The 26709-nt window shown below is 38.7% G+C and overlaps 1 protein-coding gene across 1 annotated transcript in view; it reads left to right on the top strand.

Moving 5' to 3' along the window:
* Positions 1-452: 452 nt before the first annotated feature.
* Positions 453-26709, top strand: part of MAEL (maelstrom spermatogenic transposon silencer) — a 54683-nt gene continuing 28426 nt past the window's right edge. Inside the window, exons 1-8 of the mRNA XM_055587192.1 lie at positions 453-683; positions 928-1020; positions 2271-2370; positions 3322-3477; positions 5491-5532; positions 23016-23140; positions 23937-23991; positions 24111-24252. Of these exons, the coding sequence (XP_055443167.1) occupies positions 552-683; positions 928-1020; positions 2271-2370; positions 3322-3477; positions 5491-5532; positions 23016-23140; positions 23937-23991; positions 24111-24252 (845 nt within the window). The 5' untranslated portion in view covers positions 453-551. The remainder of the gene's footprint in view (positions 684-927; positions 1021-2270; positions 2371-3321; positions 3478-5490; positions 5533-23015; positions 23141-23936; positions 23992-24110; positions 24253-26709) is intronic.

Raw genomic sequence — 26709 nt, 5'->3', positions numbered from 1 at the left:
AGAAGGGGAGGACAGAGGATGAGATGGCTGGATAGCATCACCAACTCAATGGACATGAGTTTGAGTAAACTCCTAGGAGTTGGTGATGGACAGGGAGGCCTGGCGTGCTGTGGTCCATGGGGTCGAAAAGAGTCGGACAGGACTGAACGACTGAACTGAACTGAACCGTAAAGCATGGAAGAACCTGAAGCACTGGCTGGTCCTCTTTACCTACTTTGAAGGATATTACGCAATAATGTACAGAAATTTCTCCACACCGTCCTCGTGACAACACCCCCCACCGACTCATCTCCACCAATCAGAATGCTTGGCACCCGTGCCCTAGCTCCCCCACAACCCCGCCTCCAAGGTCGCACGAGGCGGAGTCTTCCGGTCTCAGGCTGTTTTTCTCCTGGAGAGGCCGATGCGCCTGCGCATCGCGCCCTGATTGGCTGAGAGCCGAGGACCTGCGCGTGCAGGCCGCAGCCTCGGTTACTAAGGGCGGGAGCCCGGCGAGGGCGCCGGCTGCTGGTGCTGTCTCAGGCTCGCTTCAAGGCCTGGCTACGCTCACCATGCCGAACCGCAGGGCCAGCCGCAATGCCTACTATTTCTTCGTGCAGGAGAAGATCCCCGAACTACGGCGGAGAGGCCTGCCTGTGGCTCGCGTCGCCGATGCCATCCCCTACTGCTCCGCTGACTGGGCGGTAAGGCTGGAGGCCCATGGCCTGGGGCCAGGCAGTTGGCAAGTGGGAGAGTAAGGCGGGAGGGACAGAGGCCTTGAGAAGGCCAGTGACCTCTGGGCCCTGCTGGAGGGGGAGGAAGCTCCCCGTCCCCGGTCCAGGGCAAACCGACGCCGGAACCGCCTCCCAGTAGTGTCCAGGCATTTGCCGGGCCCCGGGCACTAGGCCCTCACTGCTGCTGCTTGTTTTTCCTTTCCATCTCCTCAAGCTCCTGAAGGAGGAGGAAAAGGAGAAATATGCAGAAATGGCTCGAGAGTGGAGAGCTGCCCAAGGGAAGGACTCCGGGCCTTCGGAGAAGCAGGTAAATTTAACCGGAGAAGAGCAGCCACCTGCCTCACAGGTAGGCATGCTCGGTAAATGCTGGATGAGTGAATGGATTAATGTCAAGAGTAGACGACTGGATGATTTGGGTGAGTGCAAAAGAGTTTTTCATTTTTTTTTCTTGGCGTCAGAATGCTTGCTGAAAAACGAGCAGGCTCCTGAACTAGGGCACACGTTGGTTTCGTTTGATGGTGAAGGCCAGGGAAAATCCCAGTAGGAAGCCTGCAACCAATAAACCTTGATTAGCAAAAGGGAGTGTTGATATTTAGGATTTGTACTAGATCGCCTCTAAGGGTCCTTGTGAATTCTTTTATGATTGAAGAATCTTTTTCAGGTGTTTAACAGTAGTTTGGTCCATTGTCTCTTTTTGAATGACACCAGTCTGTGTTTAAAATATTGAAATAACAGTATCTGTGGATGTTGATTAATATTTTGTGTGCCTTAAAAGGTAAGAGTTGAATAAAGTTATTTGAATTTATGTCTGTGTAGCAAAATGTTAAAGCGCTGAAAAAAATCTGTTGCTTATTCATATGTAGAAAAGGCAAGGTAAATGTGGAATTTTACCCCCTTCCTCTATATTCTTCCCATTCTGACATAGCAAAAATTCTGTTCTTATTATAAACTGCTAACATTGGATTGAAATTCAGTAGTTTTGCTTGTTTTAGGTTTGAGAGATTTTTATATTATGGATTTATGTTTGAGTAGAAGCTCTACTCAGTTGAATTCGTGTTAATACTTAATTATATTTGTGAGCCCCGATTTTTTTTTTGTCTTCTTTTCTCTACAGTTTCTTATTTCCTTTCAAAATAAAAGTCATGTTCTACATATACATCATTGAGACTTGAAGTCAACACAATCTGGTTTTTACTTTGAGGAAAAAACAGTATTGGAGTACTTCGGCAAATGATATTCTTTTGGCCACTGGACAAGCATGCATTATGTGACTCCATAGGATTAGATTATCAGTAGTGGGGAAATGGCTTTCAACAATAATTGGATTGGTTATTTACCACCTAGCCCCTTGATTCAAAATATTTTTAGATTTTGCCATCCTCTGCCTTTGGGTGTAGGTGTTATAAGCATTATTTATGTACTCATTGGGTTTACTGGCTTGGAGTGGTTATTAAAGTAATCTATGGGTTGTTTCAAAGTTATTTTGCTAAATTTAAGTATATGATATAAAGTGGGCAAGAGTTTAAATATATGGTCAATGATTATCTTTCTCTTTAGAAACCTGTTTGCACCCCATTGCGGAAGCCAGGCATGCTTGTACCAAAGCAGAATGTTTCACCCCCGGATCTGTCAGGCTTGTCTCTAAAAAGTGATCAAGGTAGAGTAATCCTACAGTGTTTTGCTTGTATAAATTTGGGCACTTAAAATTCTATGTTATGTTGATCAGTAAACTTGTCTTCATTTTGATTCTGCATTTCAAAGTAATTGACTATGGTGTTCAAACAGGATGGCACTAAAGTTGTAAAAGATCAGGTAATATGCATTTGTTGAAGTAATACTGGGGTTTTTTTTTTGTTTTTTTTTTTTAAACAAAAATCTGGTCTCTTGGTTTCTACCATTTCATATGTTATTAGACATACTTTTTGAATTCCAGTGTTTATAGCTAGACACTTAAATATGTTTGTTTTAAAATTAAAGATTAATTGAGCCTAGGACAGCAAAGAATATAGTTAATCAGAGTCCCTGCTATTCCTTTTGGCTGTTTTTTGTTTTTGTTTCTTTTTTAATTAAATGTGTTCTGACTTTGTTAAAAACTTACTAATCTTTAGCAGTCCTTAAGCGTGGCCAATCCTGGTAAATAATACCCTTCTTACATTCTCACATTTCTTTATTCCTTTAGAGGATTTATAAGTGGTCTTGTGTGTATTGGTAAAAGGTAAAGAGTGAACTAAAGTGTCCATAGTTTGTACTAGAATTTTTCTATACTGATTCTACTTGGCTTTATTTTCCATACCCTTATATTTCTTGAATATGGGTCATAGCTTTTCTTAAGTCATTACTCACATTTAAGTCTTATGTATAGCTAAGTTATGTAGAGCTAGCTGTAAGTTTGAATAATTTTGTTATTTCATGCAAAGAATGGTTACTGCTTTAATCCTTGGTAAATGTTATAAAAATGTATTTATCTGATACACCTGATTTATTTTCTCTTTTCTAATTCATTTAGAAATATAGGAACAGAAGGAGAAAGGTTCTAAAACTCTTGTTTTTATCAAAGGAGTATATCTTGAGATGCTTATCTGTTTGTGTTGCCTTTTTTTTTTTAAAGCTCTCCTTGGAGGCATTTTTTATTTTTTGAATATTTTTAGCCATGGCGAGCTACCTCCTCACTGTGAACAGCGCTTCCTCCCTTGTGAAATAGGCTGTGTTAAATATTCTCTCCAAGAAGGTATTATGGCAGATTTCCACAGTTTTATAAATCCTGGTAAGTAGCCAATTAGAGTAGATGCTAGATGTTAAAAAGTTACTTTTTTATATTGAACTTATTCAATAATAGTATTTTTCTTAAAAGCTGTTGCATGGGTGAGTTCTTCAAATGTAGACTGTTTGAAAAACTATTGAGAATGAAGTGTTGACAGAGTTTTTGGTTTAGGCTTTTAACCTCAAATAAGCATTAAAGTAGGAGGAGAGTGAAAAAGTTGGCTTAAAGCTCAACATTCAGAAAACTAAGATCATGGCATCTGGTTCCATCACTTCGTGGGAAATAGATGGGGAAACAGTGGAAACAATGTCAGACTTTATTTTGGGGGGGCTCCAAAATCACTTCAGATGGTGATTGCAGCCATTAAATTAAAAGACGCTTACTCCTTGGAAGGAAAGTTATGACCAACCTAGACAGCATATTCAAAAGCAGAGCTATTACTTTGCCAACAAAGGTCCATCTAGTCAAGGCTATGGTTTTTCCAGTGGTCATGTATGGATGTAAGAGTTGGACTGTGAAGAAAGCTGAGCACTAAAGAATTGATGCTTTTGAACTGTGGTGTTGGAAAAGACTCGTGAGAGTCCCTTGGACCACAAGGAGATCCAACCAGTCCATTCTAAAGGAGATCAGTCCTGGGTGTTCATTGGAAGGACTGGTGCTAAAGCTGAAACTCCAGTACTTTGGCCGCCTCATGTGAAGAGTTGACTCATTGGAAAAGACCCTGATGCTGGGAGGGATTGGGGGCAGGAGGAGAAGGGGACGACAGAGGATGAGATGGCTGGATGGCATCACCGACTCGATGGAGATGAGTTTGAGTGAACTCCGGGAGTTGGTGGTAGACAGGGAGGCCTGGCATGCTGCGATTCATGGGGTCGCAAAGAGTCAGACATGCCTGAGCGACTGAACTGAACTAGAAGCATTAAAGTTGAGCAGATAGAATGCCTGAAAAAATCTGTAGCCTGCTGTTTGCTTATCTGTAGTCTTACAATTTCCTGAAAGCTTTACTGTTTTCTTTCTTTACCCCATCCTTCACCTCAGCAGTTCTTAGTTTTTAACTTGGTCTTGACTTGTAACCTTGAGCAAAATATTTATCCTTTCTGAACCTATTAATCTGTGAAGTAGGGATAATACCTGTTGGAGAGCTGTTCTAATGTGGGAGACCTGGGTTCGATCACTGGATTGGGAAGATCCACTGGAAAATGAAATGACCACCCACTCCAGTATTCTGGCCTGGAGAATTCCATGGACTGGTAGTCCATGGGATTGCAAAGAGTCAGACACAGCTGAGCGACTTTCACTTTTACTTTTCTAAAGAATACATGAGATGGTATGGAAATAGACTAGTATTTAAAAGACTTTCAGCTATTATTATTCCTACTATTCCACTCCATCAAAAGCAGTTAGTAATGAACACATAGGATTTGATTCAGTTCTCAAGTTGGTAGTTAGTAGTTAGGGGAGTATGAGGAATATATAGGGAGAACTATTTGGGGAAAGAATAATTTCATCTTTGGTTTTGTCAGTTGCTTTAAAATTCATTAGGACAGTCCAGCACTTTTCCTTGTTTTGAAATAACAGGAAAACAAATTTTCCTATTTAATGAGAGTTGCTGCTTAGGATAATTTTTGAGCAGGTGTAAAACGTTAAAAAGGCAGAACTTGGAGACTTTCCTCTGAGAAATTTGTCAGTTATCTTGGTATATCAAGGGCCTCATGAACTGTGGACTTTTTATGGACTCCTGGCTAAGACTCCTTTAGCACAGATTTTCTTCACCTAGTATTTCTTTCTCTGTGAGGACTAACTTTTTTAAGTAGTGTGAATAGTATACCAAGATTCTTTGATAGTCATCATACCATTGGTTAGGAAAAAACTCCTCTGAGGTTTAAATCTTCTATAATTTCACATAACAATAGCAATTACCTTTGTTATGATATGGTCATCCTATGGAATATTACTGTAGTACAACCGAGAGCTTATGGATTTCTGCATCTCTCAATAAAATATTTTTAATTACAGGTGAAATTCCACGAGGATTTCGTTTTCATTGTCAGGCTGCAAGTAAGTATAAAGGAGTGGGATAGAATATAGGCATTGAGGATAAGCTACCTGGTTAAGATGCTCTTTAAACAGACACATAAAACACTGGGGGAAGATAATGTTAAATTATTGTTGGTAAATCTTCTTAAAAGTGGTAGTGTATGTAAGCCTTAAAAGTTTTTAAATTACAAGCAATGATAGAATAATGTCCTTTTCCTTTTATGGAGATTGTGTTTTTATTTCTGTTTTTTTTTTTTTGCTTATGTCCTTTGGCTTGAAGATCAGTGGCTTTTACTGGCCAGGTGCTTGGGTAGGTCTTCTAACAGGTATAAGGTTATCTAGATTTAGGGCTATTCACAGAAACGGCCATTCAAAAGTAAGGGGGGAAAGTTTATGCTTCAAAAGTAACAGAACAATAGTGTTAAACAGATGAAACAGCTATGAATTGATTTTTCAGATGAGAAAAACAGGTTTTCCTTGTACTCTTGTCTAGAAAAGAGTACATAGGTTTCTTTTTTTTTTTTTTCCTAGTGTTTCTGTAACATTATTATTTTTTTTTTATTTTATTTTATTTTTAAACTTTACATAATTGTATTAGTTTTGCCAAATATCAAAATGAATCCGCCACAGGTATACATGTGTTCCCCATCCTGAACCCTCCTCCCTCCTCCCTCCCCATTCCATCCCTCTGGGTCGTCCCAGTGCACCAGCCCCAAGCATCCAGTATCGTGCATCGAACCTGGACTGGCAACTCGTTTCATACATGATATTTTACATGTTTCAATGCCATTCTCCCAAATCTTCCCACCCTCTCCCTCTCCCACAGAGTCCATAAGACTGTTCTATACATCAGTGTCTCTTTTGCTGTCTTGTACACAGGGTTATCGTTACCATCTTTCTAAATTCCATATATATGCGTTAGTATACTGTATTGGTGTTTTTCTTTCTGGCTTACTTCACTCTGTATAGTAGGCTCCAGTTTCATCCACCTCATTAGAACTGATTCAAATGTATTCTTAGAAAAGAGTACATAGGTTTCTATGTAAAGTACATAGTACATAGGTTTCTATGTAAAGTATCTTGCAACCAAAGGATGTGTCTGTGTAAATCTGACCTCTTGTACTCTTTTCTAGAAACTAGATTTTAACCAGTTTTTTATTTCTTTTCAAATAAAAATCAGGATAATAGGTTTGTCTTTTAGTTTTTATTCAAAATGTCAGTGTTTAAAAGTTTTTTCTTAAAAATGTAGACAACTAGTCTGTAGAAGTGTTTGAAATTTGAAATAAGTTTTTCAAATCTGCTATAACAAGCAGCTGTTTTGTTATACTTATTAATTTTTGATAGTGTTCTTTGAGTTTTTCCCAGTCTTAATAAAAAATATGTGTTAGTCCCTTTTTTGTTTGTTTTGTTTTTTTGAGTCAGAGCTGTGGGCTTTGGAATAAGGAGTTTAAGGCAGTGTTTTAGTAAGTTCTCTTATGTAGCTTTGGGTGAAAAAAATGTATAGAATAAAAATGCTGTTGTATCTTTGAGATGTGAACCCAGCTCATCTCAAGTGTTAAATTGTCTGAAGCTATTTGGCAAAATAGGTAGTAGTGTAAAAGTAGAAACTTAGCTGGTGAATTAATTTCACCTTTTTACTTAAGCTCTGTTTATGGTTTGTTCATCTCATGAATGCATTGGAATCCCTATATGCCAGACACTCATTTGTGAGAATGCCCCTTACTGTTTATTTTGTTTCTGATTAATTTTTTTTTTAAAAATCATTTAAAAAACTTATTTTTGCAATGGTCTCAAAATTAAGCGATTAACATAAAATGTGGTTCTTGAAAACAATCCTATTAAGGTCTCCAAGAATGTTTTCTTGAGTTACTTTTCACACTGTTTGAAACGAAGCACGATGTTTTCCATTCAGGAAACCTAAGATACTTGGAGCTTACCAATTTAAGCATGTCTTAAATTGCCAGTTTGATAACCCTAGGGAATGTATCAATTAAATAAGATAAATGACTGTATTGGAATGACAGCTATGTCAACAGAATAACTGAAGATACCGAGGATAGCGTAATCCAGCTGATGTCTCACACAGTGACACACTGAAAGAGATACGCATGATTAATAGCTAAGGACACTGCATTCAGATCTGCCTGACGCTCCTGCGCTATCTGCTCTTTAGGAAGTACGTGTGAGACCAAGTGAAGGCTTCATGGGCATTATGGTTTAGCACATTACATCGAAGAATTTTAAGATTGGAAGAGATTTGATAGTCTCCCATGTCCTGCCCACCCCTACAATGTTCCTCTGAATGGGAGTTCAGGTTCTGTGTGTGTGTTGGGGGTGCGGGGGTGGGTAGGAGATTTGGGCCCTCTCATTCTCCAGTACTTCACCAGAGGCACTCTGCTTCTTTCCTTTTTATAGTTAATCATTTTGAGAGATAAGTTCTGCTTTAACATGAGCCAAGCCTTAGAAACTGCTTTCAGCTTCCTGTATGGAAGGTCTATCAGCTTTTAAAATGAAGCTTCATACACATATAAAAAAGATTATAACATTCACTTAAAATTTGAAGAATATTAATGAACAGTGCACCTGCCGGTCAGCTGAAAAAATAGCACTTTGCTGTTATCACTGAAGGTCCCTGTATTTCTGATTTCATACCCCCTTAGGAGAACCACTGTTCGGAATTTTGTGTTATTTCCTTTGTTTTATAAATAGTTTTATGATAAGTACATATTTAAATAATGTATTTTATTTTGCTTGTTTGAACTTCTCGGTCGTGTCTAACTCTTTGCAACTCCATGTACTGCCCCACCAAGCTCCTCTGTTCATGGAATTCTTCAGGCAAGAATACTGGAATGGGGACTTCCCTTGTGGTGCAGTGAATAAGACTCTGCTCCCAATGCACGGGGCCTGGGTCAGTCCCTGGTCAGGGAACTAGACCCCACATGGCGAAACTAAGTTCCGGGGCAGCCAAATAAATACATGTTTTTTTGTTTTGTTTTTTTTTGTTTGTTTGTTTTTTTTAAAGAATACTGTAATGGGTAGCCATTCCCTTCTCCAGGGCATCTTCCCAACCCAGGGACTGAACCCAGGTCTCCTTCATTGCAGGCAGATTCTTTACTCTGAGCCTTCAGGGAAGCCCCACATATTCTGTATATTTCCGTGTATTTTTTAAGTGACGTCTTTCCCACTATTTCTCTGTTGGATTGTTTGTCATCTTTATTGGTGTATGGAAGTTTATAGTATATCTGTTTTTATTGATTATTTTAATCGTGTGCAGATACCTGTTTTCATTTTTCTCTTATGGGTATTTTAATTTATAGCAGTTTTTATTTTTAATGTAATAAATTTATCAGTTTGTTCCCTGATAGTTTGTGGGTACTTGGGGTCTTATTTAGGAATTCCATTTTACTTTTTTTGTAGTAAACTTTAAAGAATTTATTTTCACTTGACCTACTTATATTTCTCAGAATGAGAATATATACATTATTTACCAATAAGTGCTTAATACTTTAAACTTATAATTACCTTACTTGCAGAAATTTGGAAATCATTCCAATTAACTGGAAAAAAATACAAACATTTTTTGTTCTTATAATTCAAAGTATATTTAAAATAAAATTTCTACAGCAGCCAAAACCTTTAACCAAAAGTTCAGAACTGCAGTCTCTTAAGGGTAACAAAATGGCCACATACTAATTATCTTGATTATTAACACAGGAAAAGAAATATTTGACTCTTAAAATAAGGCTGGCTAGCATTTAGTACAGTTTTACTTTCTGGGCATACAAAGCTGTCTTTATTTCATCTGTTCAAACACAGACAATTGCTCCAACTTTAAAGTTTAAATGAACCTTCAACATTTAATATTGGTGCTGCTTGCTAAGATTTAATAACTTCCAGCAATGAGAATCATAAAATGACCACAATTAAAATTATCCTAAAGGACTTAACTACTACACAGAGTAATCTGCTATTCAGTAGTGTTTTTGAATTACATGGTATTTTTTCACAAACATAACACCCCATTAAATATCTTGTAAACCACTTTGTAGTTACAATAAGGGTTGGGAGGTTAAGTTCCAAAGATAATTATGTAATTAGTTTCACATAACATTGCAAGACAGTGCAAATTTCAGGCAAAATCAGCATTAGGAATGCAGTCTGTTGATCACTACAGTCCATGGAGTCGCCCATACTCTAAGGGGATGCTGCTGCTGCTGCTAAGTCACTTCAGTCATTTCCGACTCTGTGTGACCCCACAGCCCACCAGGCTCCCCCGTCCCTGGGATTCTCCAGGCAAGAACACTGGAGTGGGTTGCCATTTCCTTCTCCAGTGCATGAAAGTGAAAAGTGAAAGTGAAGTCGCCCAGTCGTGTCTGACTCTTGGTGACCCCATGGACTGCAGCGTGCCAGGCTCCTCCGTCCATGGGATTTTCCAGGCAAGAGTACTGGAGTAGGGTGCCATTGCCTTCTCCAACTCTAAGGGGATGCTCATCTATAATGGGCAAAATCTTAATTCAGTCATGGTTTTAATACTACGCTTCCAAAATCCAAGTAGATAAACAGTGAAATGGACTCCTGCTTTACAAATCATCTATTAAATATGCCTATAAAACTAAAAAAATTTTTTTCCGAAAGGTCAGATTAGTTACACTTATTTTATCCTTAAACCCAGGTAAAGAATTCCCTTCTCCTTGAAGGCCGTGAAGGTATCTTTATTTTATAGTTCCAAGATCTTATCCAGTTGGAATTGACTTGGGTATGATGTGAGGTGGAGGTTCAGTCTCTTTTTTTCCCTGTGGGTAACCCGCTGTCTCATTTATCGAATGATGAGTGTGTCCGCATGAGCACTGCCACCTGTGTCACGCCATACTTCTGCTTATGCATGAGTCTTTTGGATATCTTCTGGCCTGTGAATCTGCTTGTTTTTCAGTGCCCGTATATTGTTAAAACAATATTTTCATAATATTTTTACTTTGTTTTTTTCGGAATATTATGGCTGTTCTTGTCTCTTTGCTCTTACACATACAATTTATCGTGCTTCACAGAAAGGTTATTGATATTCAGAATCTCCTGATTTAGAATCACAGGATTTCAATCTTAGGATTTGGGGGCTTTTTAGGGGAGTGTTCGTGCATTTTTATTTTAATTTTTATACATTTTTTAAAGATTACTTTCCACTTTTGGTTATTACTAAATGTGGGTTATATTCTCCATGTTGTACAATACATGCTTAAGTCTATATATTATGCCTCATCCTTAGTACCTCCCATTCCCCCACCCTTGTCTTGCACCTCTGCCCACTGGAAGCCACTGGTTTGTTCTCTATATTTATAGTCTTCTTTTATATTCACTAATTTGTTGTAGTTTTTAGATCCACATACAGTACTGATCTTGGTCTGATTTATTTCACTTGGCATAGTGTCCAATCCGTTACAGCAAATAGCAATGTTTTATTCTTTCTTAATGACTGGGTAGTAGTCCTATGTATGTATATATCACAGCTTCTTTTTAAATTTTTATTTTATATTTGAATATAGTTGATTTGGGCTTCCCAGGTGGCGTGAGTGGTATAAAAAACTCAGGTGCCAGTGCAGGAGAGTTAAGAGACATGGGTTTGATCCCTAGGTTGAGAAGAGGATCTAGAGGAGGGCACAGCAACCCTCTCCAGTATTCCTACCTGATGAATCCCATGGTCAGAGGAGCCTGATCGGCTGCAGTCCATGGGGTTGCCAAGAGTTGGACAGGACTGAAGCAACTTAGCACACACAGCACACGCATGATTTACAACATTGTGTTAGTTTCAGGTGAACACAAACTGATTGTTGTACACACATGTATATCTGTTGTCCAGATTCTTTTCCCATGCAGGTTATTATAGAGTATTGAGTAGGGTTCCCTGTCCTTGTTGATTATCAGTTTTATATATAGTAGTTCAGTTCAGTCGCTCAGTCGTGTCTGACTCTTTGCGACCCCATGAATCGCAGCACTCCAGGCCTCCCTGTCCATTACCAACTCCCGGAGTTCACTCAAACTCATGTCCATCAAGTCACTGATGCCGTCCAACCATCTCATCCTCTGTCATCCCCTTCTCTTCCTGCCCCCAATCCCTCCCAGCATCAGAGTCTTTTCCAGTGAGTCAACTCTTCGCATGAGGTGGCCAGAGTACTGGAGTTTCAGCTTTAGCATCATTCCTTCCAAAGAACACCCAGGACTGATATCCTTTAGAATGGACTGGTTGGATCACCTTGTGGTCCAAGGGACTCTCAAGAATCTTCTCCAACACCACAGTTCAAAAGCATCAATTCTTTGGTGCTCAGCTTTCTTCACAGTCCAACTCTCACATCCATACATGACCACTGGAAAAACCATAGCCTGGACTAGACGGACCTTTGTTGGCAAAGTAATGTCTCTGCTTTTCAATATGCTATCTAGGTTGGTCATAACTTTTCTTCCAAGGAGTAAGCAGCTTTTAATTTCATGTCTGCAGTCACCATCTGCAGTGATTTTGGAGCCCAAAAAAACAAAGTCTGACACTGTTTCCACTGTTTCTCCATCTATTTCCCATGAAGTGATGGGACCAGATGCCATGATCTTTGTTGTCTGAATGTTGGGTTTTAAGCCAACTTTTTCACTCTCTTTGTTCACCTTCATCAAGAGGCTTTTTAGTTCCTCTTCACTTTCTGCCATAAGGGTGGTGTCATCTGCATATCTGAGGTTATTGATATTTCTCCCGGCAATCTTGATTCCAACTTGTGCTTCTTTCAGCCCAGCGTTTCTCATGATGTACTCTGCATATAAGTTAAATGAGCCCGGTGACAATATACAGCCTTGACGTACTCCTTTTCCTATTTGGAACCAGTCTGTTATTCCATGTCCAGTTCTAATTGTTTGCCTCCTTAGGTTAAGTTTATTCCTAGATATTTTACTCTTTTTGATGTGATGGCAAATGAGATGGTTTCCTTATTTTTTATTTCTGTTCTTTTTTTCTTAGTGTAAAAGTATGCAACAGATTTCTGTGTATTAATTTAGTCTCCTAAAATTTTACTGAATTAATGAACTGTAGTAAGTTTTCTGGTAACATCTTTAGGATTTTCTATGCATAGTATCATGTCATTTGCAAACAGTGACGGTTATGCTACTACTTTTCCAATTTGGATTCCTTTTGTTTTCTTCTCTGATTGCCCTGGCTAGGACTCCCAAACTATGTTCAATGAAACTGGTGAGAGTAGACATCCTTGTTTTGTTCCTGGTCTTAGAGGGAATGTTTTAGCTTTTCACCATTGAATATGGTGTTGAATTTGTCATACATGGCCTTTATTATGTTGAGGTATATTCCATTTGTGCCCACTTTTTTATGGATTTTCTTAATTTGTAAATGGGGTGCGTCACACTGACTTGGAGATACTTAAAAATACTTGTATCTTTGGGATAAGTCCATTTGATCATGATGTATGATCCTTTTAATACACTGTTGGATTTAGTTTGCTAGTATTTACTGAGGTTTTTGCATCTTTGTTCATTGATAGCGTTCTCTAATATTTTTGTGTGTCTTCTTTGCCTGATTTTGGCCTCATAGAATGAGTTTGGAAGTGTTAATTCCTGTGCCATTTTTCAGAATAGTTTCAGACGGATAGATGTTAACTCTGCTCTAAGTGTTTAATAGAACTCGCCTGTGATGCCATCTGGTCCTGGACTTAACTTTGTTGGGAGTGTTTTAATTAGTTTCAATCTCAGTACTTGTGATTGTTCTGTTTGTATTTTCTGTTTCTTCCTGGTTTGGAAGGTTGTACTTTTCTCATAAGCTTCCCAGGTGGCTCAGTGCAGGAGTCATGGGTTCCATTCCTGGGTTGGGAAGACCCCCTGGAGGAGGAAATGGCAACCCACTCCAGTATTCTTGCCTGGAAAATCCCATGGACAGAGGAGCCTGGTAGGCTACAGTCTATAAGGTCTCCAAAAATCGAGCACAACTGAGCAACGGAGCACAGATACGCACACACTTTTCTAATAAATTGTCTGTTTCTTCTAGATTGTCCATTTTATTGATGTGTAGATTCTCGTAGTAGCTTCCTATGATCCTTTGTATTTCTGTGGTATCCATTATAATTTCTACTTATTTCACTTCGAGTCTTAAGTTCAGCCCTCTCCCTTTTTTCCTTGATGAGTCTAGCTACAGGTTTATCAATTTTGTTTATCTTCTCAAAGAACCAGCTTTTGGTTTCATTGACCTTGTCTATTGTTTATTTTGTCTCTATTTAATTTATTGTTTTGTCTCCATATCATTTATTTCTGCTCTTTCTTTCCTTCTGCTAATTTTAAGATTTTGTTTTTTCCTCTGGTTGCTCTAGGCGTAATGTTAGATTTTTTTGTTTGACGGATTTTTCTTGTTTCCCGAGATAAGATTGTATTGCTTATAAACTTCCCTCTTAGAACTGCTTTTGATGCATCCCATAAATTTGGATCATCATGCTTTTGTTTGCATTTATCCCTAAGTATTTTTTTTTATTTCCTCTTTCTTCCCCATGATCCATTAGTTATTTAGCAGCATATTGTTTATCCTCTGAGTTGTTTTTTTTTTTAGTTTTTTTTTTCTTGATTTTTAAAAAAATCTTCTAGTGTTGTGGTTGGAAAAGATTGATGTAATTGCAGTTTTACCCAAGCTTGCTTTGTGGCCTAGCCTGTGATCACTCCTGGAGAATGTTTCATGTGCACTTGAGAAGAATTTGTATTCTGCTGCTTTCAGATGGAATGTTCTATAAGTATCAGTTAAGTCTGTCTAATGTGTATTTAAGACCTGTGTTTCTTACTGATTTCAGTTTGGATGATCTGTCTGTTGATATAAATGTAATGTTGAAGTCCCCACTCTTGTGTTACTGTTGACTTCTCCTTTCATGGCTGGTGCGTGTGTCTTGTTCAGTTGCTCAATTGTGTCTGACTCTTGTGACCCTATGGATTGTAGCCTGCCAGGCTCCTCTGTCCATGGGACTGTCCACTGTCCAGCAAGAATCCTGGAATTGGTTTCCATTTCCTCCTCCAGGCCCAGAGGCCCATTTCTTCCTCTTCCCAACACAGAGATCAAACCTGAATCTCTATGACTGTTAGCATTTGCATTATATTATTATTGCTCCTATGTTGATTGCATGTAAAATTGTTAATTCCTCTTTTTGGATTGATCTCTTGATCATTATACAGTAGAAGTGACAAATAGATTCAAGGGATTAGATCTGATAGACAGAGTGCCTGAAGAACTATGGACAGAGGTTCGTAACATTGTACAGGAGGCAGGGATCAAGACCATTCCCAAGAAAAAGAAATGAAAAATAGCAAAATGGTTGTCTGAGGAAGCCTTACAAATAGCTGTTAGTACAAGAAAAGTGAGAGGCAAAGGAAAAAGGCAAAGATATACCCATTTGGATGCAGAGTTCCAAAGAATAGCAAGGAGAGATAAGAAAGCCTTCCTCAGTGATCAGTGCAAAGAAATAGAGGAAAACAACAGAATGGGAAACATTGGAGATCTCTTCAAGAAAATTAGAGATACCAAGGGAACATTTCATGCAACAATGGGCTTGATAAAGGACAGAAATGGTATGGACCTCACAGAAGCAGAAGATATTAAGAAGAGGTGGCAAGAATACACAGAAGAACTATACAAAAAAATCTTCATGATCCAGATAATCATGATGGTGTGATCACTCACCCAGAGCCAGACATCCTGGAATATGAAGTCAAGTGGGCCTTAGAAAGCATTACTATGAACAATACTAGTGGAGGTGATGGAATTCCAGTTGAGCTATTTCAAATCCTGAAAGATGATGCTGTGAAAGTGCTGCACTCAATATGCCAGCAAATTTGGAAAACTCAGCAGTGGCCACAGGACTGGAAAACGTCAGTTTTTATTCTAATCCCAAAGAAAGGCAATGCCAAAGAATGCTCAAACTACCACACATTTGCACTCATCTCACATGCTAGTAAAGTAATGCTCAGAATTCTCTGAGCCGGGCTTCAGCAATACATGAACTGTGAATTTCCATATGTTCAAGCTGGATTTAGAAATGGCTGAAGAAGCAGAGATCAAATTGCCAACATCCGCTGGATCATTGAAGAAGCTAGAGTTCCAGAAAAACATCTGCTTTATTGACTATGCCAAAGACTTAGACAGTGTGAACCACAACAGACTCTGGAAAATTCTTAAAGAGAAGGGAATACCAGACCACCTGACCTGCCTCTTCAGAAATCTGTATGCAGATCAGGAAGCTACAGTTTAGAATTGGACATGGAGCAACAGACTGGTTCCAAATTGGGAAGGAGTACTTCAAGGCTGTATATTGTCACCCTGCTTATTTAACTTATATGCAGAGTACATCATGAGAAACGCTGGACTAGATGAAGTACAAGCTGCAATCAAGATTGCTGGATCAATAACCTCAGATATGCAGATGACATCACCCTTATGGCAGAAAGCGAAGAGGAACTAAAGAGCCGCTTGATGAAAGTGAAAGAGGAGAGTGAAAAAGTTGGCTTAAAGCTCAACATTCAGAAAACTAAGATCATGGCATCTGGTCCCATCACTTCATGGGAAGTAGATGGGGAAACAGTGTCATACTGTTTTTTGGGGCTCCAAAATCACTGCAAATGGTGACTGCAGCCATGAAATTTAAAGACGCTTCCTCCTTGGAAGAGAATTTATGATCAACCTAGACAGCATATTCAAAAGCAGAGACATTACTTTGCCAACAAAGGTCCGTCTAGTCAAAGCTACAGTTTTTCCAGTAATCATGTATTGATGTGAGAGTTGGACTATAAAGAGAGCTGAGCACCAAAGAATTGATGCTTTTGAGCTGTGGTGTTGAAGAAGACTCTTGAGAGTCCTTTGGACCACAAGGAGATCCAACCAGTTCATCCTAAAGAAGATCAGTCCTGAATATTCATTGGAAGGACTGATGCTAAAGCTGAAACTCCAATACTTTGGCCACCTGATGTGAAGAACTGACTCTTTGGAAAAGACCGTGATGCTGGGAAAGATTGAAGACAGGAGGAGAAGGGGATGGCAGAGGATGAGATAGTTGGATGACATTACTGACTCAATGGGCATGAGTTTGAGTAAACTCTGGGAGATGGTGATGGACAGGGAAGTCTGCTGTGCTGCAGTCCGTGGTGGTCACAAAGAATCTGACACGACTGAGCAACTGAACTGAACTTGATCATTGGGTAGTATCCTTCTTTGTATCTTGTATGTCTTTATTTTGAAGTTCATTTTTTCTATACGAGTATTATTCCATCGTTGATTTTCTTTTGCATGGAATGTCGTTTCCCATTTCCTCACTTTCAGTCTGTATGTATCCCTAGATCTGAAGTGGTTCTCTTGCAAACAGCATACATGTGGTCTTATTTTTGGGCGTTCAACCACTGTGTGTCTTTTGGTTGGAGCACTTGATCTGTTTACATAGAAGTCTATATATCCAAGATTAAGTTGCTGGTCTCTTAATTTCAAATGTGTTTCCATTATCCTGCATTTGTACTCTACTCATTCTGTGTGAGTGATTTCCTGTTTTTACTGTGTGTACTGGTGAGCTTTCCTATTTGTAATTTTGTTTCTAGTTGCAGCCTTTTCATTTCCATTTAGAGAAGTTCCCTTACTATTTGTTATGAAACTGGCTTGGTAGTGCTGAATTCTCACAACTTTTGCTTGTCTATAAAGCTTTTGATTTCTGCATAAAATATGAATGAGAGCCTTGCTGAGTATTTTTGGTTGTCATTTTTCCCTTCATCATTTTAAATATGTCCAACCATTTTCTTCTGGCCTGTAGAGTTTCTCCTGAAGAATCAGCTGATAACCTTACAGGGATTTTCTTAATGTTATTTGTTGCTTTTCCCTTGTTGCTTTTAATATTTTATTTTTGTCTTTTATTTTTATCAATTTGGTTAACATGTGTCTTGGCACATTCCTCCTTGGGTTTCTGGTGTACATGACTCTGCCTCCTCAACTTGGGTGACTTTTCCATAATAGGGAAGTTTTCAGATATTATATCTTCAAATATTTTGTCAGGCCCTTTCTCTACATCTTCTTTCAGGACCCCTATAACATGAATGCTCGTGCATTTAATATTGTCTCAGAGTTCTCTTAAACTGTCCTCATTTCTTTTTATTCTTTTTTCTTTTGTTTTCTTTATTCTGTTCCACAGTCGTGAGTTCCACCATTCTGTCTTCCAGCTCACTTATCCATTCTTCTGCCTCATTGATTTTGCTATTGATTCCTTCTAGTGTATTTTTCAGTTACTGCATTTTCCACTGTGTTTGTTCTTTATATCATCTGGCTCTTCGTTGAACATTTCTTGTATCTTCTTGGTCTGTGCCTCCATTCTTTTTCCAAGATTTTGGATCCTGTTTACTGTCATTACACTCAATTCTTTTTCAGGTAGATTGTCTGTCTCCACTTAGTGTTTTTTTTTTTGTTGTTCCTTCATCTGGAACCTATTCCTCTGTCATCCCACTTTGTCTCACTTTCTGTCTTTGTAGTCCCATTGGCTACAGGGTTGTAATTCATTTTTCTTCTGGTGTCTGCCCCCCTGGTGGTTGGAGCTGGGTCCTGTTCCTCTGGCGGGCAGGGCAGTGGCAAAGATTGTGTTTAGAGGCAGCTTTGAGCTCAGGAAGATCCCCTGGAGAAGGAAATGGCAACCCACTCCAGTACTCTTGCCTGGAGAATCCCATGGAGGGGAGGAGCCTGGTAGGCTACAGTCCATGGGGTCGCAAAGAGTCGGACACTGAGTCGGTCACTTCACTGAGCTCAGGAAAACTTGAAGCAGCTTGTCTGCTGAGTAGGGATATGTTCCCAGCCTGTTTATTTTTTGGCTTGAGGCATCTCAGCACTGGAAGCTTCAGGCTGTTGGGTGGGGCTAGGACCTGGCATTAAAATGGTATCCTTCAGGACAGCTCACAGCAGTGTGCATGGCCCAGAACCTTTGCCACCAGTGCTCTTGTCCCCACAGTGAACCACAGCAGCCCCTGCCTCGCAAGACGATCCTCTAGGACCAGCAGGTGAGTCTAGCCCAGACTCCTATGAAGCTGCTGCTTTTCCCCCTGGGTCCTGGTACACGTGAGATCTTGTGTGTGCTCTCCAAGAGCGGGGTTTCTGCTTCCCTCCAGCCCTCTGGAGCTCTTGTAGCAAGCCTTGCTAGCCTTCAAAGCCAAATGGCTCTGGTGGCTCCTCCTCCCAATATCAGGCCCCCGGACTAAGGAGCTTGACACAAGGCTCAGAACTGTCATGCCTGTGGGAGAACTTCTGAGATATAATTATTTTCCAGTTTGTGCTTCACCCAACTGGCAGGTGTGAGATTTGATTATTTTGCAAATGTGCCCCACCATCTTGTTGTGGTGGTGTTTTTTTGTTTTTGGAGGTAGAATATTTTATGGAGAGGTTCCAGTCCTCTTGATTGCTAGTTTTTCAGCAGTTAGTTGTGATTTTTAGTGTTTCCTGCTGCTGCTAAGTCACTTCAGTCGTGTCCAACTCTGTGCGACCCCATAGACGGCAGCCCACCAGGCTCCCCCGTCCCTGGGATTCTCCAGGCAAGAGTACTGGAGTGGGGTGCCATTTCCTTTTCCAATGCATGAAAGTGAAAGGTGAAAATGAAGTCTCTCAGTCGTGTCTGACTCTTAGCGAGAGGAGGTGAACTCAGGTCCTTTTACTTTGCCTTCTTGTCCTCTGTGCAGAGAAACTAATCTCAGTATTTTGAATATATTTAAATCTTTGAATCATTTTGAAAAGAACTGACAGCTTCATGATATTCTTCATGTTTACACATTTTTGACCAGAGACATATTAATGCCACTGGCATTGGTTTCTGCAAAAATTCCCCAGTTAGAAATGTTTTAATATAGAGCTACTCTTATTTTTTAAATGTGTAGTTCTTTATAATAAACTCTTAGTTTTCTCTATAGTCTTTATCTTATTAGTTATAGCTTATCATTTTTCTTGCTAATTATATGTAATAGATGTCAATTGTATTTTTTTCTCAGAAATAAAATTAATTTTATTTAAAAATTATTCTCTTTAGTATTTTTTAAATTGAATCAAAATTATATTTTCTAATTGTTTATTTTTTGTTTTGGTTTTATCCCACCTTTGCTAAACTCTGAGGTTTTTAGAAAGTTCCTTATATTTGTGAAATGACTTCTTCTAGTCTGTATCTTTTATTTAAAACATTTAAAACCTGTTTGTCCTGGTGTGCTGGCTGTGAACTCTCGTTTCTAATCTTTCACCAGTGAGTATTCTGTTTGCTATCGTTTTTCTCTCTCTTTTTTAGTTTTGGTATATACTGTTTATCAGGATAAAGAAGTTCCCTTTTGTTCCCAGTTTCACTAGAGATATCAGTTGCATATTTTAATGAATACTTTTTCTGTATATCAGAATTTGTGTCTTTTGTTTATATGGTGATTTACTAATCTTAAAAACTAACCTTACATTCCACGAACAAATCCAACATTTTCACTATATAACTCTTAAATAAATTGCTGAATTCAGTTTGCTAATATGGGTTGATCAAAAAGTTCCTTTGGTTTTTAAAAAGTAAAAATAAAGGACACGTTTTTCATTTTTACCAAGAGCTTTATTAAACAGTGATTCACCATTTTTTTCCACTAACTTCTACCATTTTTCGCAACTTCATAATTCCATCTTCCTTTTAGAACAAAGAATTATTCCAGGTGCATTTTACACCAGGGAATTGAAATTTTTTTCTTTAAAATAAGTTTGTAAAGATCAAAATAAATGGAAATTTGAAGGTGCAATGGCTAGTGAGTATGGTGGATAAATCAGAACTTCCCAGCCAAGCTTTAAGAACTTTTGCCTGGTCATCAAAGAAACATGCAAACTAGTGTTATCCTGATGGAAGATTCTGTTTTCTTTTGGCTAATTCTGGATGCTTTTCATTGAGTGCTGCTTTTTGTTGGTCTAATTGGGAGTAGTAATTATTGGAATGAATCGTTTGGTTTTCCAGAAGAAGCTCATCCCTTCCAGTCCCACCATGTACACACCATCACCTTCTTTGGATGAAGATCGGCCTTTGGTGTGGTTGGTGGTGGTTCATTTTGCTTGCCCCGTGATATCTTCCACTTACATTATTATACTGTATGTGCTTTTTATCACCCATCACAATTTATTCAGAAAACGAAATGTTTTTGCTATGTTTTAAGTAGAGAATTGCATTCAGAAATATGATCAAGAAGGTTGTGTTTTTTTTTCCTCATGTGCAGCCCAAACATATTTAATAAAAGCAGTTACCATAGTGTTTTGATTTTCAGTGGTTGAGTTGGATATTCTGAGTATGTCACTTATCTCCCATGTGGAATAAAGTTCATTGTTCTCCATGTCTCAGTTTGATTGCTGTCGCCTTCAACTGGTCTGCCCAACCATGGAGCATCGTCCAGCAAGAAATCTCTACCATGAAACTGGGCAAACCACTTTTGGCACATCTGATCAGTCACAAGACCTTTTCTATATACTTTACAAATCTTTCTTTGTGCTTCAGTTGCGTTTTTACCTTGAAATAATAAAGCATATTATTCTGAAAATGTGGCTTTTTTTCCCTTCCGTCTTCAATATTAAAATGGCTTCACAAAAATTCAGCAGTTTTGGTAAACTCTTTAAAATGCACACTGATATGACAACTGTTACAATACAATGCAACAAAACTTTTGAATGAAGTTAAAGACACCTAAGCACTACTAGAGCCATTTTACAGAAAAACCAAACTTTTTGGACAAGCCAATAGTTTGTTTTAGGATTTGTGCATTCCTGTTAAACCTGAGGTTAATCTTTATTTTCTCATCAAGGCTGTTTTGCCATTCTAAAATGGTTTGGGGAATGTATTTTCAGTTTTTGAGTCTACATTTGTTCTTTTTTATGGTTCTGTTTAAGTTATCAGTAATTTTATTTCCTTGAACATAATAAGCCTTGTTTTTTAAAGTTTTATGTTGGTTAACTATTATGGGGATCTTCTTTTTTGGATATATTTTTGTAGTCTGTTTATCTTGATGTTCAGTCACATATTCAGCTCTCTTAACAGGTCTTGTCATTTCTGAGTGCTGAACAGTAGATATGACTTGGCACACATGCAAAGAAATCATCAGTAAAGTCTATAATGGGCTTCACAGCATTAACAGTGGAGGCCAGAAGACAATTGAGTATTTTTTATAAATTTTTATATATACACAAGTAATTCTGGAGTAATAGTTTAAATTCTTACTAGCTCTAGGTCTGTAGAAATCTCAGTTTCTCAGTCTCTGTATCTCTTCTACCCAACTGCCAGATTCAGCTCTCTAGGATTTCTTCATTTTAAGATTTTGGACTTACAATTCCTCTCTTCATTTGTATCTCTGCAGTGCCTTCAAGCAGGTGTTTGATGTGTTCTATCTTTTCCTTAGTCTGTCATTACCAGAACTTGAACCCTTCCTGTATTATTTTTTTAATTGGCTGCACAGCGCGGCTTGAAGGATTGAACCCAGGGCCCCAGCAGTGAAAATGCCAAGTCCCCATCACTAGACCACCAGAGAGTTCCTAGCATTCTTTTTCTTAACAGTTTCCAATTTTATGTTGAAATTTGTAATTTGATCTCATCAAATAATAAGCATGATTATTTAAAATCTATGTCCAGAAACTTCTGCTTCTGGACTCGATTTTGTCTTTCAACTTTTGTCTTGGTTCTCACTCTTTCGTGTGTATTTACCTGGTTTATTCATATAGATTATCTGGGGAAAAAATGGTTTAAGGTAACGAGGTTGATATTTCTCTTCTAGAAAGGATTTATGATTGCTTTTTCTAGACACCAGGGGTCTCACAAACCAGGCCCCCAAAGCTGTCTGGAACACAACTTCTTAGCCAGTAAACTTCCTATTAAGGAATTAGCAAATGACTCCAGGGTAAAAACTGCCTCCGGAGTTAGGCTGACCTCTCTGACTTCTTTGCATTTTGATCACCTCTCTTTGCATTTGATCACCTCTGTGGCTTATTTTGCTTTTGACCTAATAATTCCTTGCTACTGTAGCTGTTTTTGATATCCTAAATTTTTGTGGGAAGTTTGTATTACTTGGTCTGTATTTTACTGGAAGTGGAAATACCATTTTACAACCTTCTAAAGACCAGTCATTACTGGTTTACAAGGTCTCCAGCCTTTTTAATAAAACAGATTCGTGAAGAGCAGCTTAGAAATGGTGAAAACACTGCTACTTTCACTTTACAAGCCTGGGCTTGAGTCCTGACTCCACTGTTCACCAGCTGTTAACTTACTGTTAACTTCTGTGATTCTCAGTTCTCTCTTCTCCAATATGTATATTACCTATTTTATAATATTATGTGATAAAATTTGTAAAGTACCTGACCATAACCAGGCTTGGTACAAGTACTTAAATACAAGTTACCCACTACTCCTTCCTATACCCACCCTTCTATACCTAATCCATAATATCTGTCTTGGTCAAATTTTAACTCCTACCTACCTTTTTATTTCCTTCAGGTGATTCTAGTCACAAGATTCCTATTTCACACTTTGAATCTGGGCATGACCAAGCAACTGTGTTAGAAAATCTTTATAGATTCATTCATCCAAACCCAGGGAACTGGCCCCCTATCTACTGCAAGGTAATTTCAACATAAGAATTTCTTTTAAGTCATCTACTTAGAAAATAGAAGATCCATGAAAGATATCCAAAGAAAGAACTTTCGCCTGTGTCTTAACTGTGTGTTAAAATATGTTCATTTTTAGTTGCTTTGAATGTAATTAGGTATGTATAATGCCTTTTCTTCTACATTTGTGTAATATTGGAGGGATTTTGAAGACTGCAGTAACTGAATATATTTCACCTTTGGTAGATTTCATGTTCATAGTTCCTCCTTCTGAAATATCTTCAATATCTTTTTACCCTGAAGGATGGGTTTCTAGTTTGTACACCTATTACTTCCAGGCAAGAGTACCATTTATTCAGAACTATTTTTGTAGTAATTCCTTGATCTTCTTTTTGCAATTTTATTCTTTGTTTTGTGTAAATTCTTTCAGGCTTGAAGTAGTAGAATTGGGATTTAACCTTACTGTTTTATTAATAAAACAGTAAAAATCAAACATTTCTCACCCTGAACACAAATCATCTTATCTTTTTCTGAACATTGGTTTTGTTTGCCTACCCTAAGTCTCACTTGCTGTTCATAAAGTATGTTAACAATGCCTTGTGAACGTAACTGGTTATTATTAGCAGTATTTTCTAGTATAGGTTACCCTTTTTTTTTTTTTTTTTTTTAAACCATTCTCATTTAGTTATCGTGGACTCTTCAGCCTTTCCCTTCCCCTTGCCCATCCTCCCTCCCACAGTTTGAAAGGGCCTTATTAATTGAAAGTAACAGGATAGAAGAAAATACAAGTAAAATTTTTTCCCTTCTCTAGTCTGATGATAGAGCCAGAGTCAACTGGTGTTTGAAGCATATGGCAAAGTCATCAGGTAAGTTAAACTGGGCCACTGCTCAAATGCATTTTAGTATGTGTGTTTCCATTTTGATGTACATGTTATGTGTACCTGAATTCACTAATTTTATGTTTGTTTTTATTTACCAATGGAAGAAATCAGACAAGATCTAGAACTTCTCACTGTAGAGGATCTTGTAGTAGGGATCTACCAGCAAAAATTTCTGAAGGAGCCTTCCAAGACCTGGGTTCGGAGCCTCCTAGAGGTGGCCATGTGGGATTATTCTAGCAACACAAGGTACTTAATGTGATTTTGTGATAATAATACTGACTTTTTTCTGAACTGAGAAATACAGTAGGATTAGTTTGTGCCATTTAAAGCACGACTTTCCTATGAAACTTTGGAATCATTGTATTTCCTTGAATATAAGGTTTCACTGATTATAAGATACATTGTTACTTTGTTTATCACTAAAAGCAAAATACTAAATAAAATGACAGTGTTTTATCATTTAGAGTGTCTGTATTGATGAAAGTATATAGTATCCATTTAAATAAATACTCTATTACATAGAATTCTTATAAGAAATATAAAAATGAAATGGAAAGTATTTTTTATTTTGATATTTCAGGCTTACAGAAAATTTGAAAGACTCTAGTACAAGGAACGGAGAAGGCAATGGCACCCCACTCCAGTACTTTTGCCTGGAAAATCCCATGGATGGAGGAGCCTGGTGGGCTCCAGTCCATGGGGTCGCTAAGAGTTGAGCACGACTGAGCGACTTCACTTTCACTTTTCACTTTCCTGCATTGGAGAAGGAAATGGCAACCCACTCCAGTGTTCTTGCCTGGAGAATCCCAGGGACCAGGGAGCCTGGTGGGCTGCCGTCTATGGGGTCACACAGAGTCGGACACGACTGAAGTTACTTAGCAGCAGTACAAGGAAATTGTATATACCATTCTCAGATTCTAATTGCTAATATTTTAATATGTTTATAAAAATAAACAGTTTCTTTTTCTCAACCACTTAAGAGTGAGTTGCTGCCCCATGCCTTTTCACCCTGAATATCAGAAATGTTCGTAAGAACAGGAACATGTGTCTTGCCACAATACAGTTATCAAAACAGTATATTACCATTGCTACAATCAGTTCAGTTCAGTTGCTCAGTAGTGTTGACTGTTTGCGACCCCATGAATCGCAGCACGCCAGGCCTCCCTGTCCATCACCAACTCCCGGAGTTCACTCAAACTCACATCCATCGAGTCAGTGATGCCATCCAGCCATCTCATCCTCTGTCATCCCCTTCTCCTCCGGCCCCCAATCCCTCCCAGCATCAGAGTCTTTTCCAGTGAGTCAGCTCTTCGCATGAGGTGGCCAAAGTATTGGAGTTACAGCTTCAGCATCAGTCCTTCCAATGAACACCCAGGACTGATCTCCTTTAGGATGGACTGGTTGCATCTCCTTGCAGTCCAAGGGACTCTCAAGAGTCTTCTCTAACACCACAGTTCAAAAGCATCAACTCTTGGGCACTCAGCTGTCTTCACAGTCCAACTCTCACATCCATACATGACCACTGGAAAAACCATAGCCTTGACTAGACAAACCTTTGTTGGCAAAGTAATGTCTCTACTTTTGAATATGCTATCTAGGTTGGTTATAACTTTCCTTCCAAGGAGTAAGCGTCTTAATTTCATGGCTGCAGTCACCATCTGCAGTAATTTTGGAGCCCCCCAAAAAATAAAGTCTGACACTGTTTCCCCATCTATTTCCCATGAAGTGATGGGACCAGATGCCATGATCTTCATTTTCTGAATGTTGAGCTTGAAGCCAACAGTTTAACTTTCCTCTTTCACTTTCATCAAGGGGTTCTTTAGTTCCTCTTCACTTTCTGCCATAAGGGTGGTGTCGTCTGCATATCTGAGGTTATTGATATTTTTCCCGGCAATCTTGATTCCAGCTTGTGCTTCTTCCACCCCAGCGTTTCTCATGATGTACTCTGCATAGAAGTTAAATAAACAGGGTGACAATATACAGCCTTGACGTACTCCTGTTCCTATTTGGATCCAGTCTGTTGTTCCATGTCCAGTTCTAACTGTGGCTTCCTGACCTGCATATAGGTTTCTCAAGAGGCAGGTCAGGTGGTCTGGTATTCCCATCTCTTTCAGAATTTTCCACGGTTTATTGTGATCCACACAGTCAAAGGCTTTGGCACAGTCAATAAAGCAGAAATAGATGTTTTTCTGCAACTCTCTTGCTTTTTCCATAATCCAGCGGATGTTGGCAATTTGATATCTGGTTCCTCTGCCTTCTCTAAATCCAGCTTGAACATCTGGAAGTTCACGGTTCACGTATTGCTGAAGCCTGGCTTGGAGAATTTTGAGCATTATTTTCCTAGCGTGTGAGATGAGTGCAATTGTGCGGTAGTTTGAGCATTCTTTGGCATTGCCTTTCTTTGGGATTGGAATGAAAACTGACCTTTTCCAGTCCTATGGAGACTGCTGAGTTTTCCAAATTTGCTGGCATATTGAGTGCAGCACTTTCACAGGATCATCTTTCAGGATTTGAAATAGCTCACCTGGAATTCCATCATCTCCACTAGCTTTGTTCGTAGTGATGCTTTCCAAGGCCCAGTTGACTTCACATTCCAGGATGTCTGGTTCTAGGTGAGTAATGACACCATCATGATTATCTGGGTCATGAAGCTCTTTTTTGTAGAGATCTTCTGTGTATTCTTGCCACCTCTTCTTAATGTCT

The sequence above is a fragment of the Bubalus kerabau genome, chromosome 6 (genome assembly GCF_029407905.1).
Source record: "Bubalus kerabau isolate K-KA32 ecotype Philippines breed swamp buffalo chromosome 6, PCC_UOA_SB_1v2, whole genome shotgun sequence".
NCBI lineage: Eukaryota > Metazoa > Chordata > Mammalia > Artiodactyla > Bovidae > Bubalus > Bubalus kerabau.
This window is presented reverse-complemented; position numbering and strand designations above follow the sequence as displayed.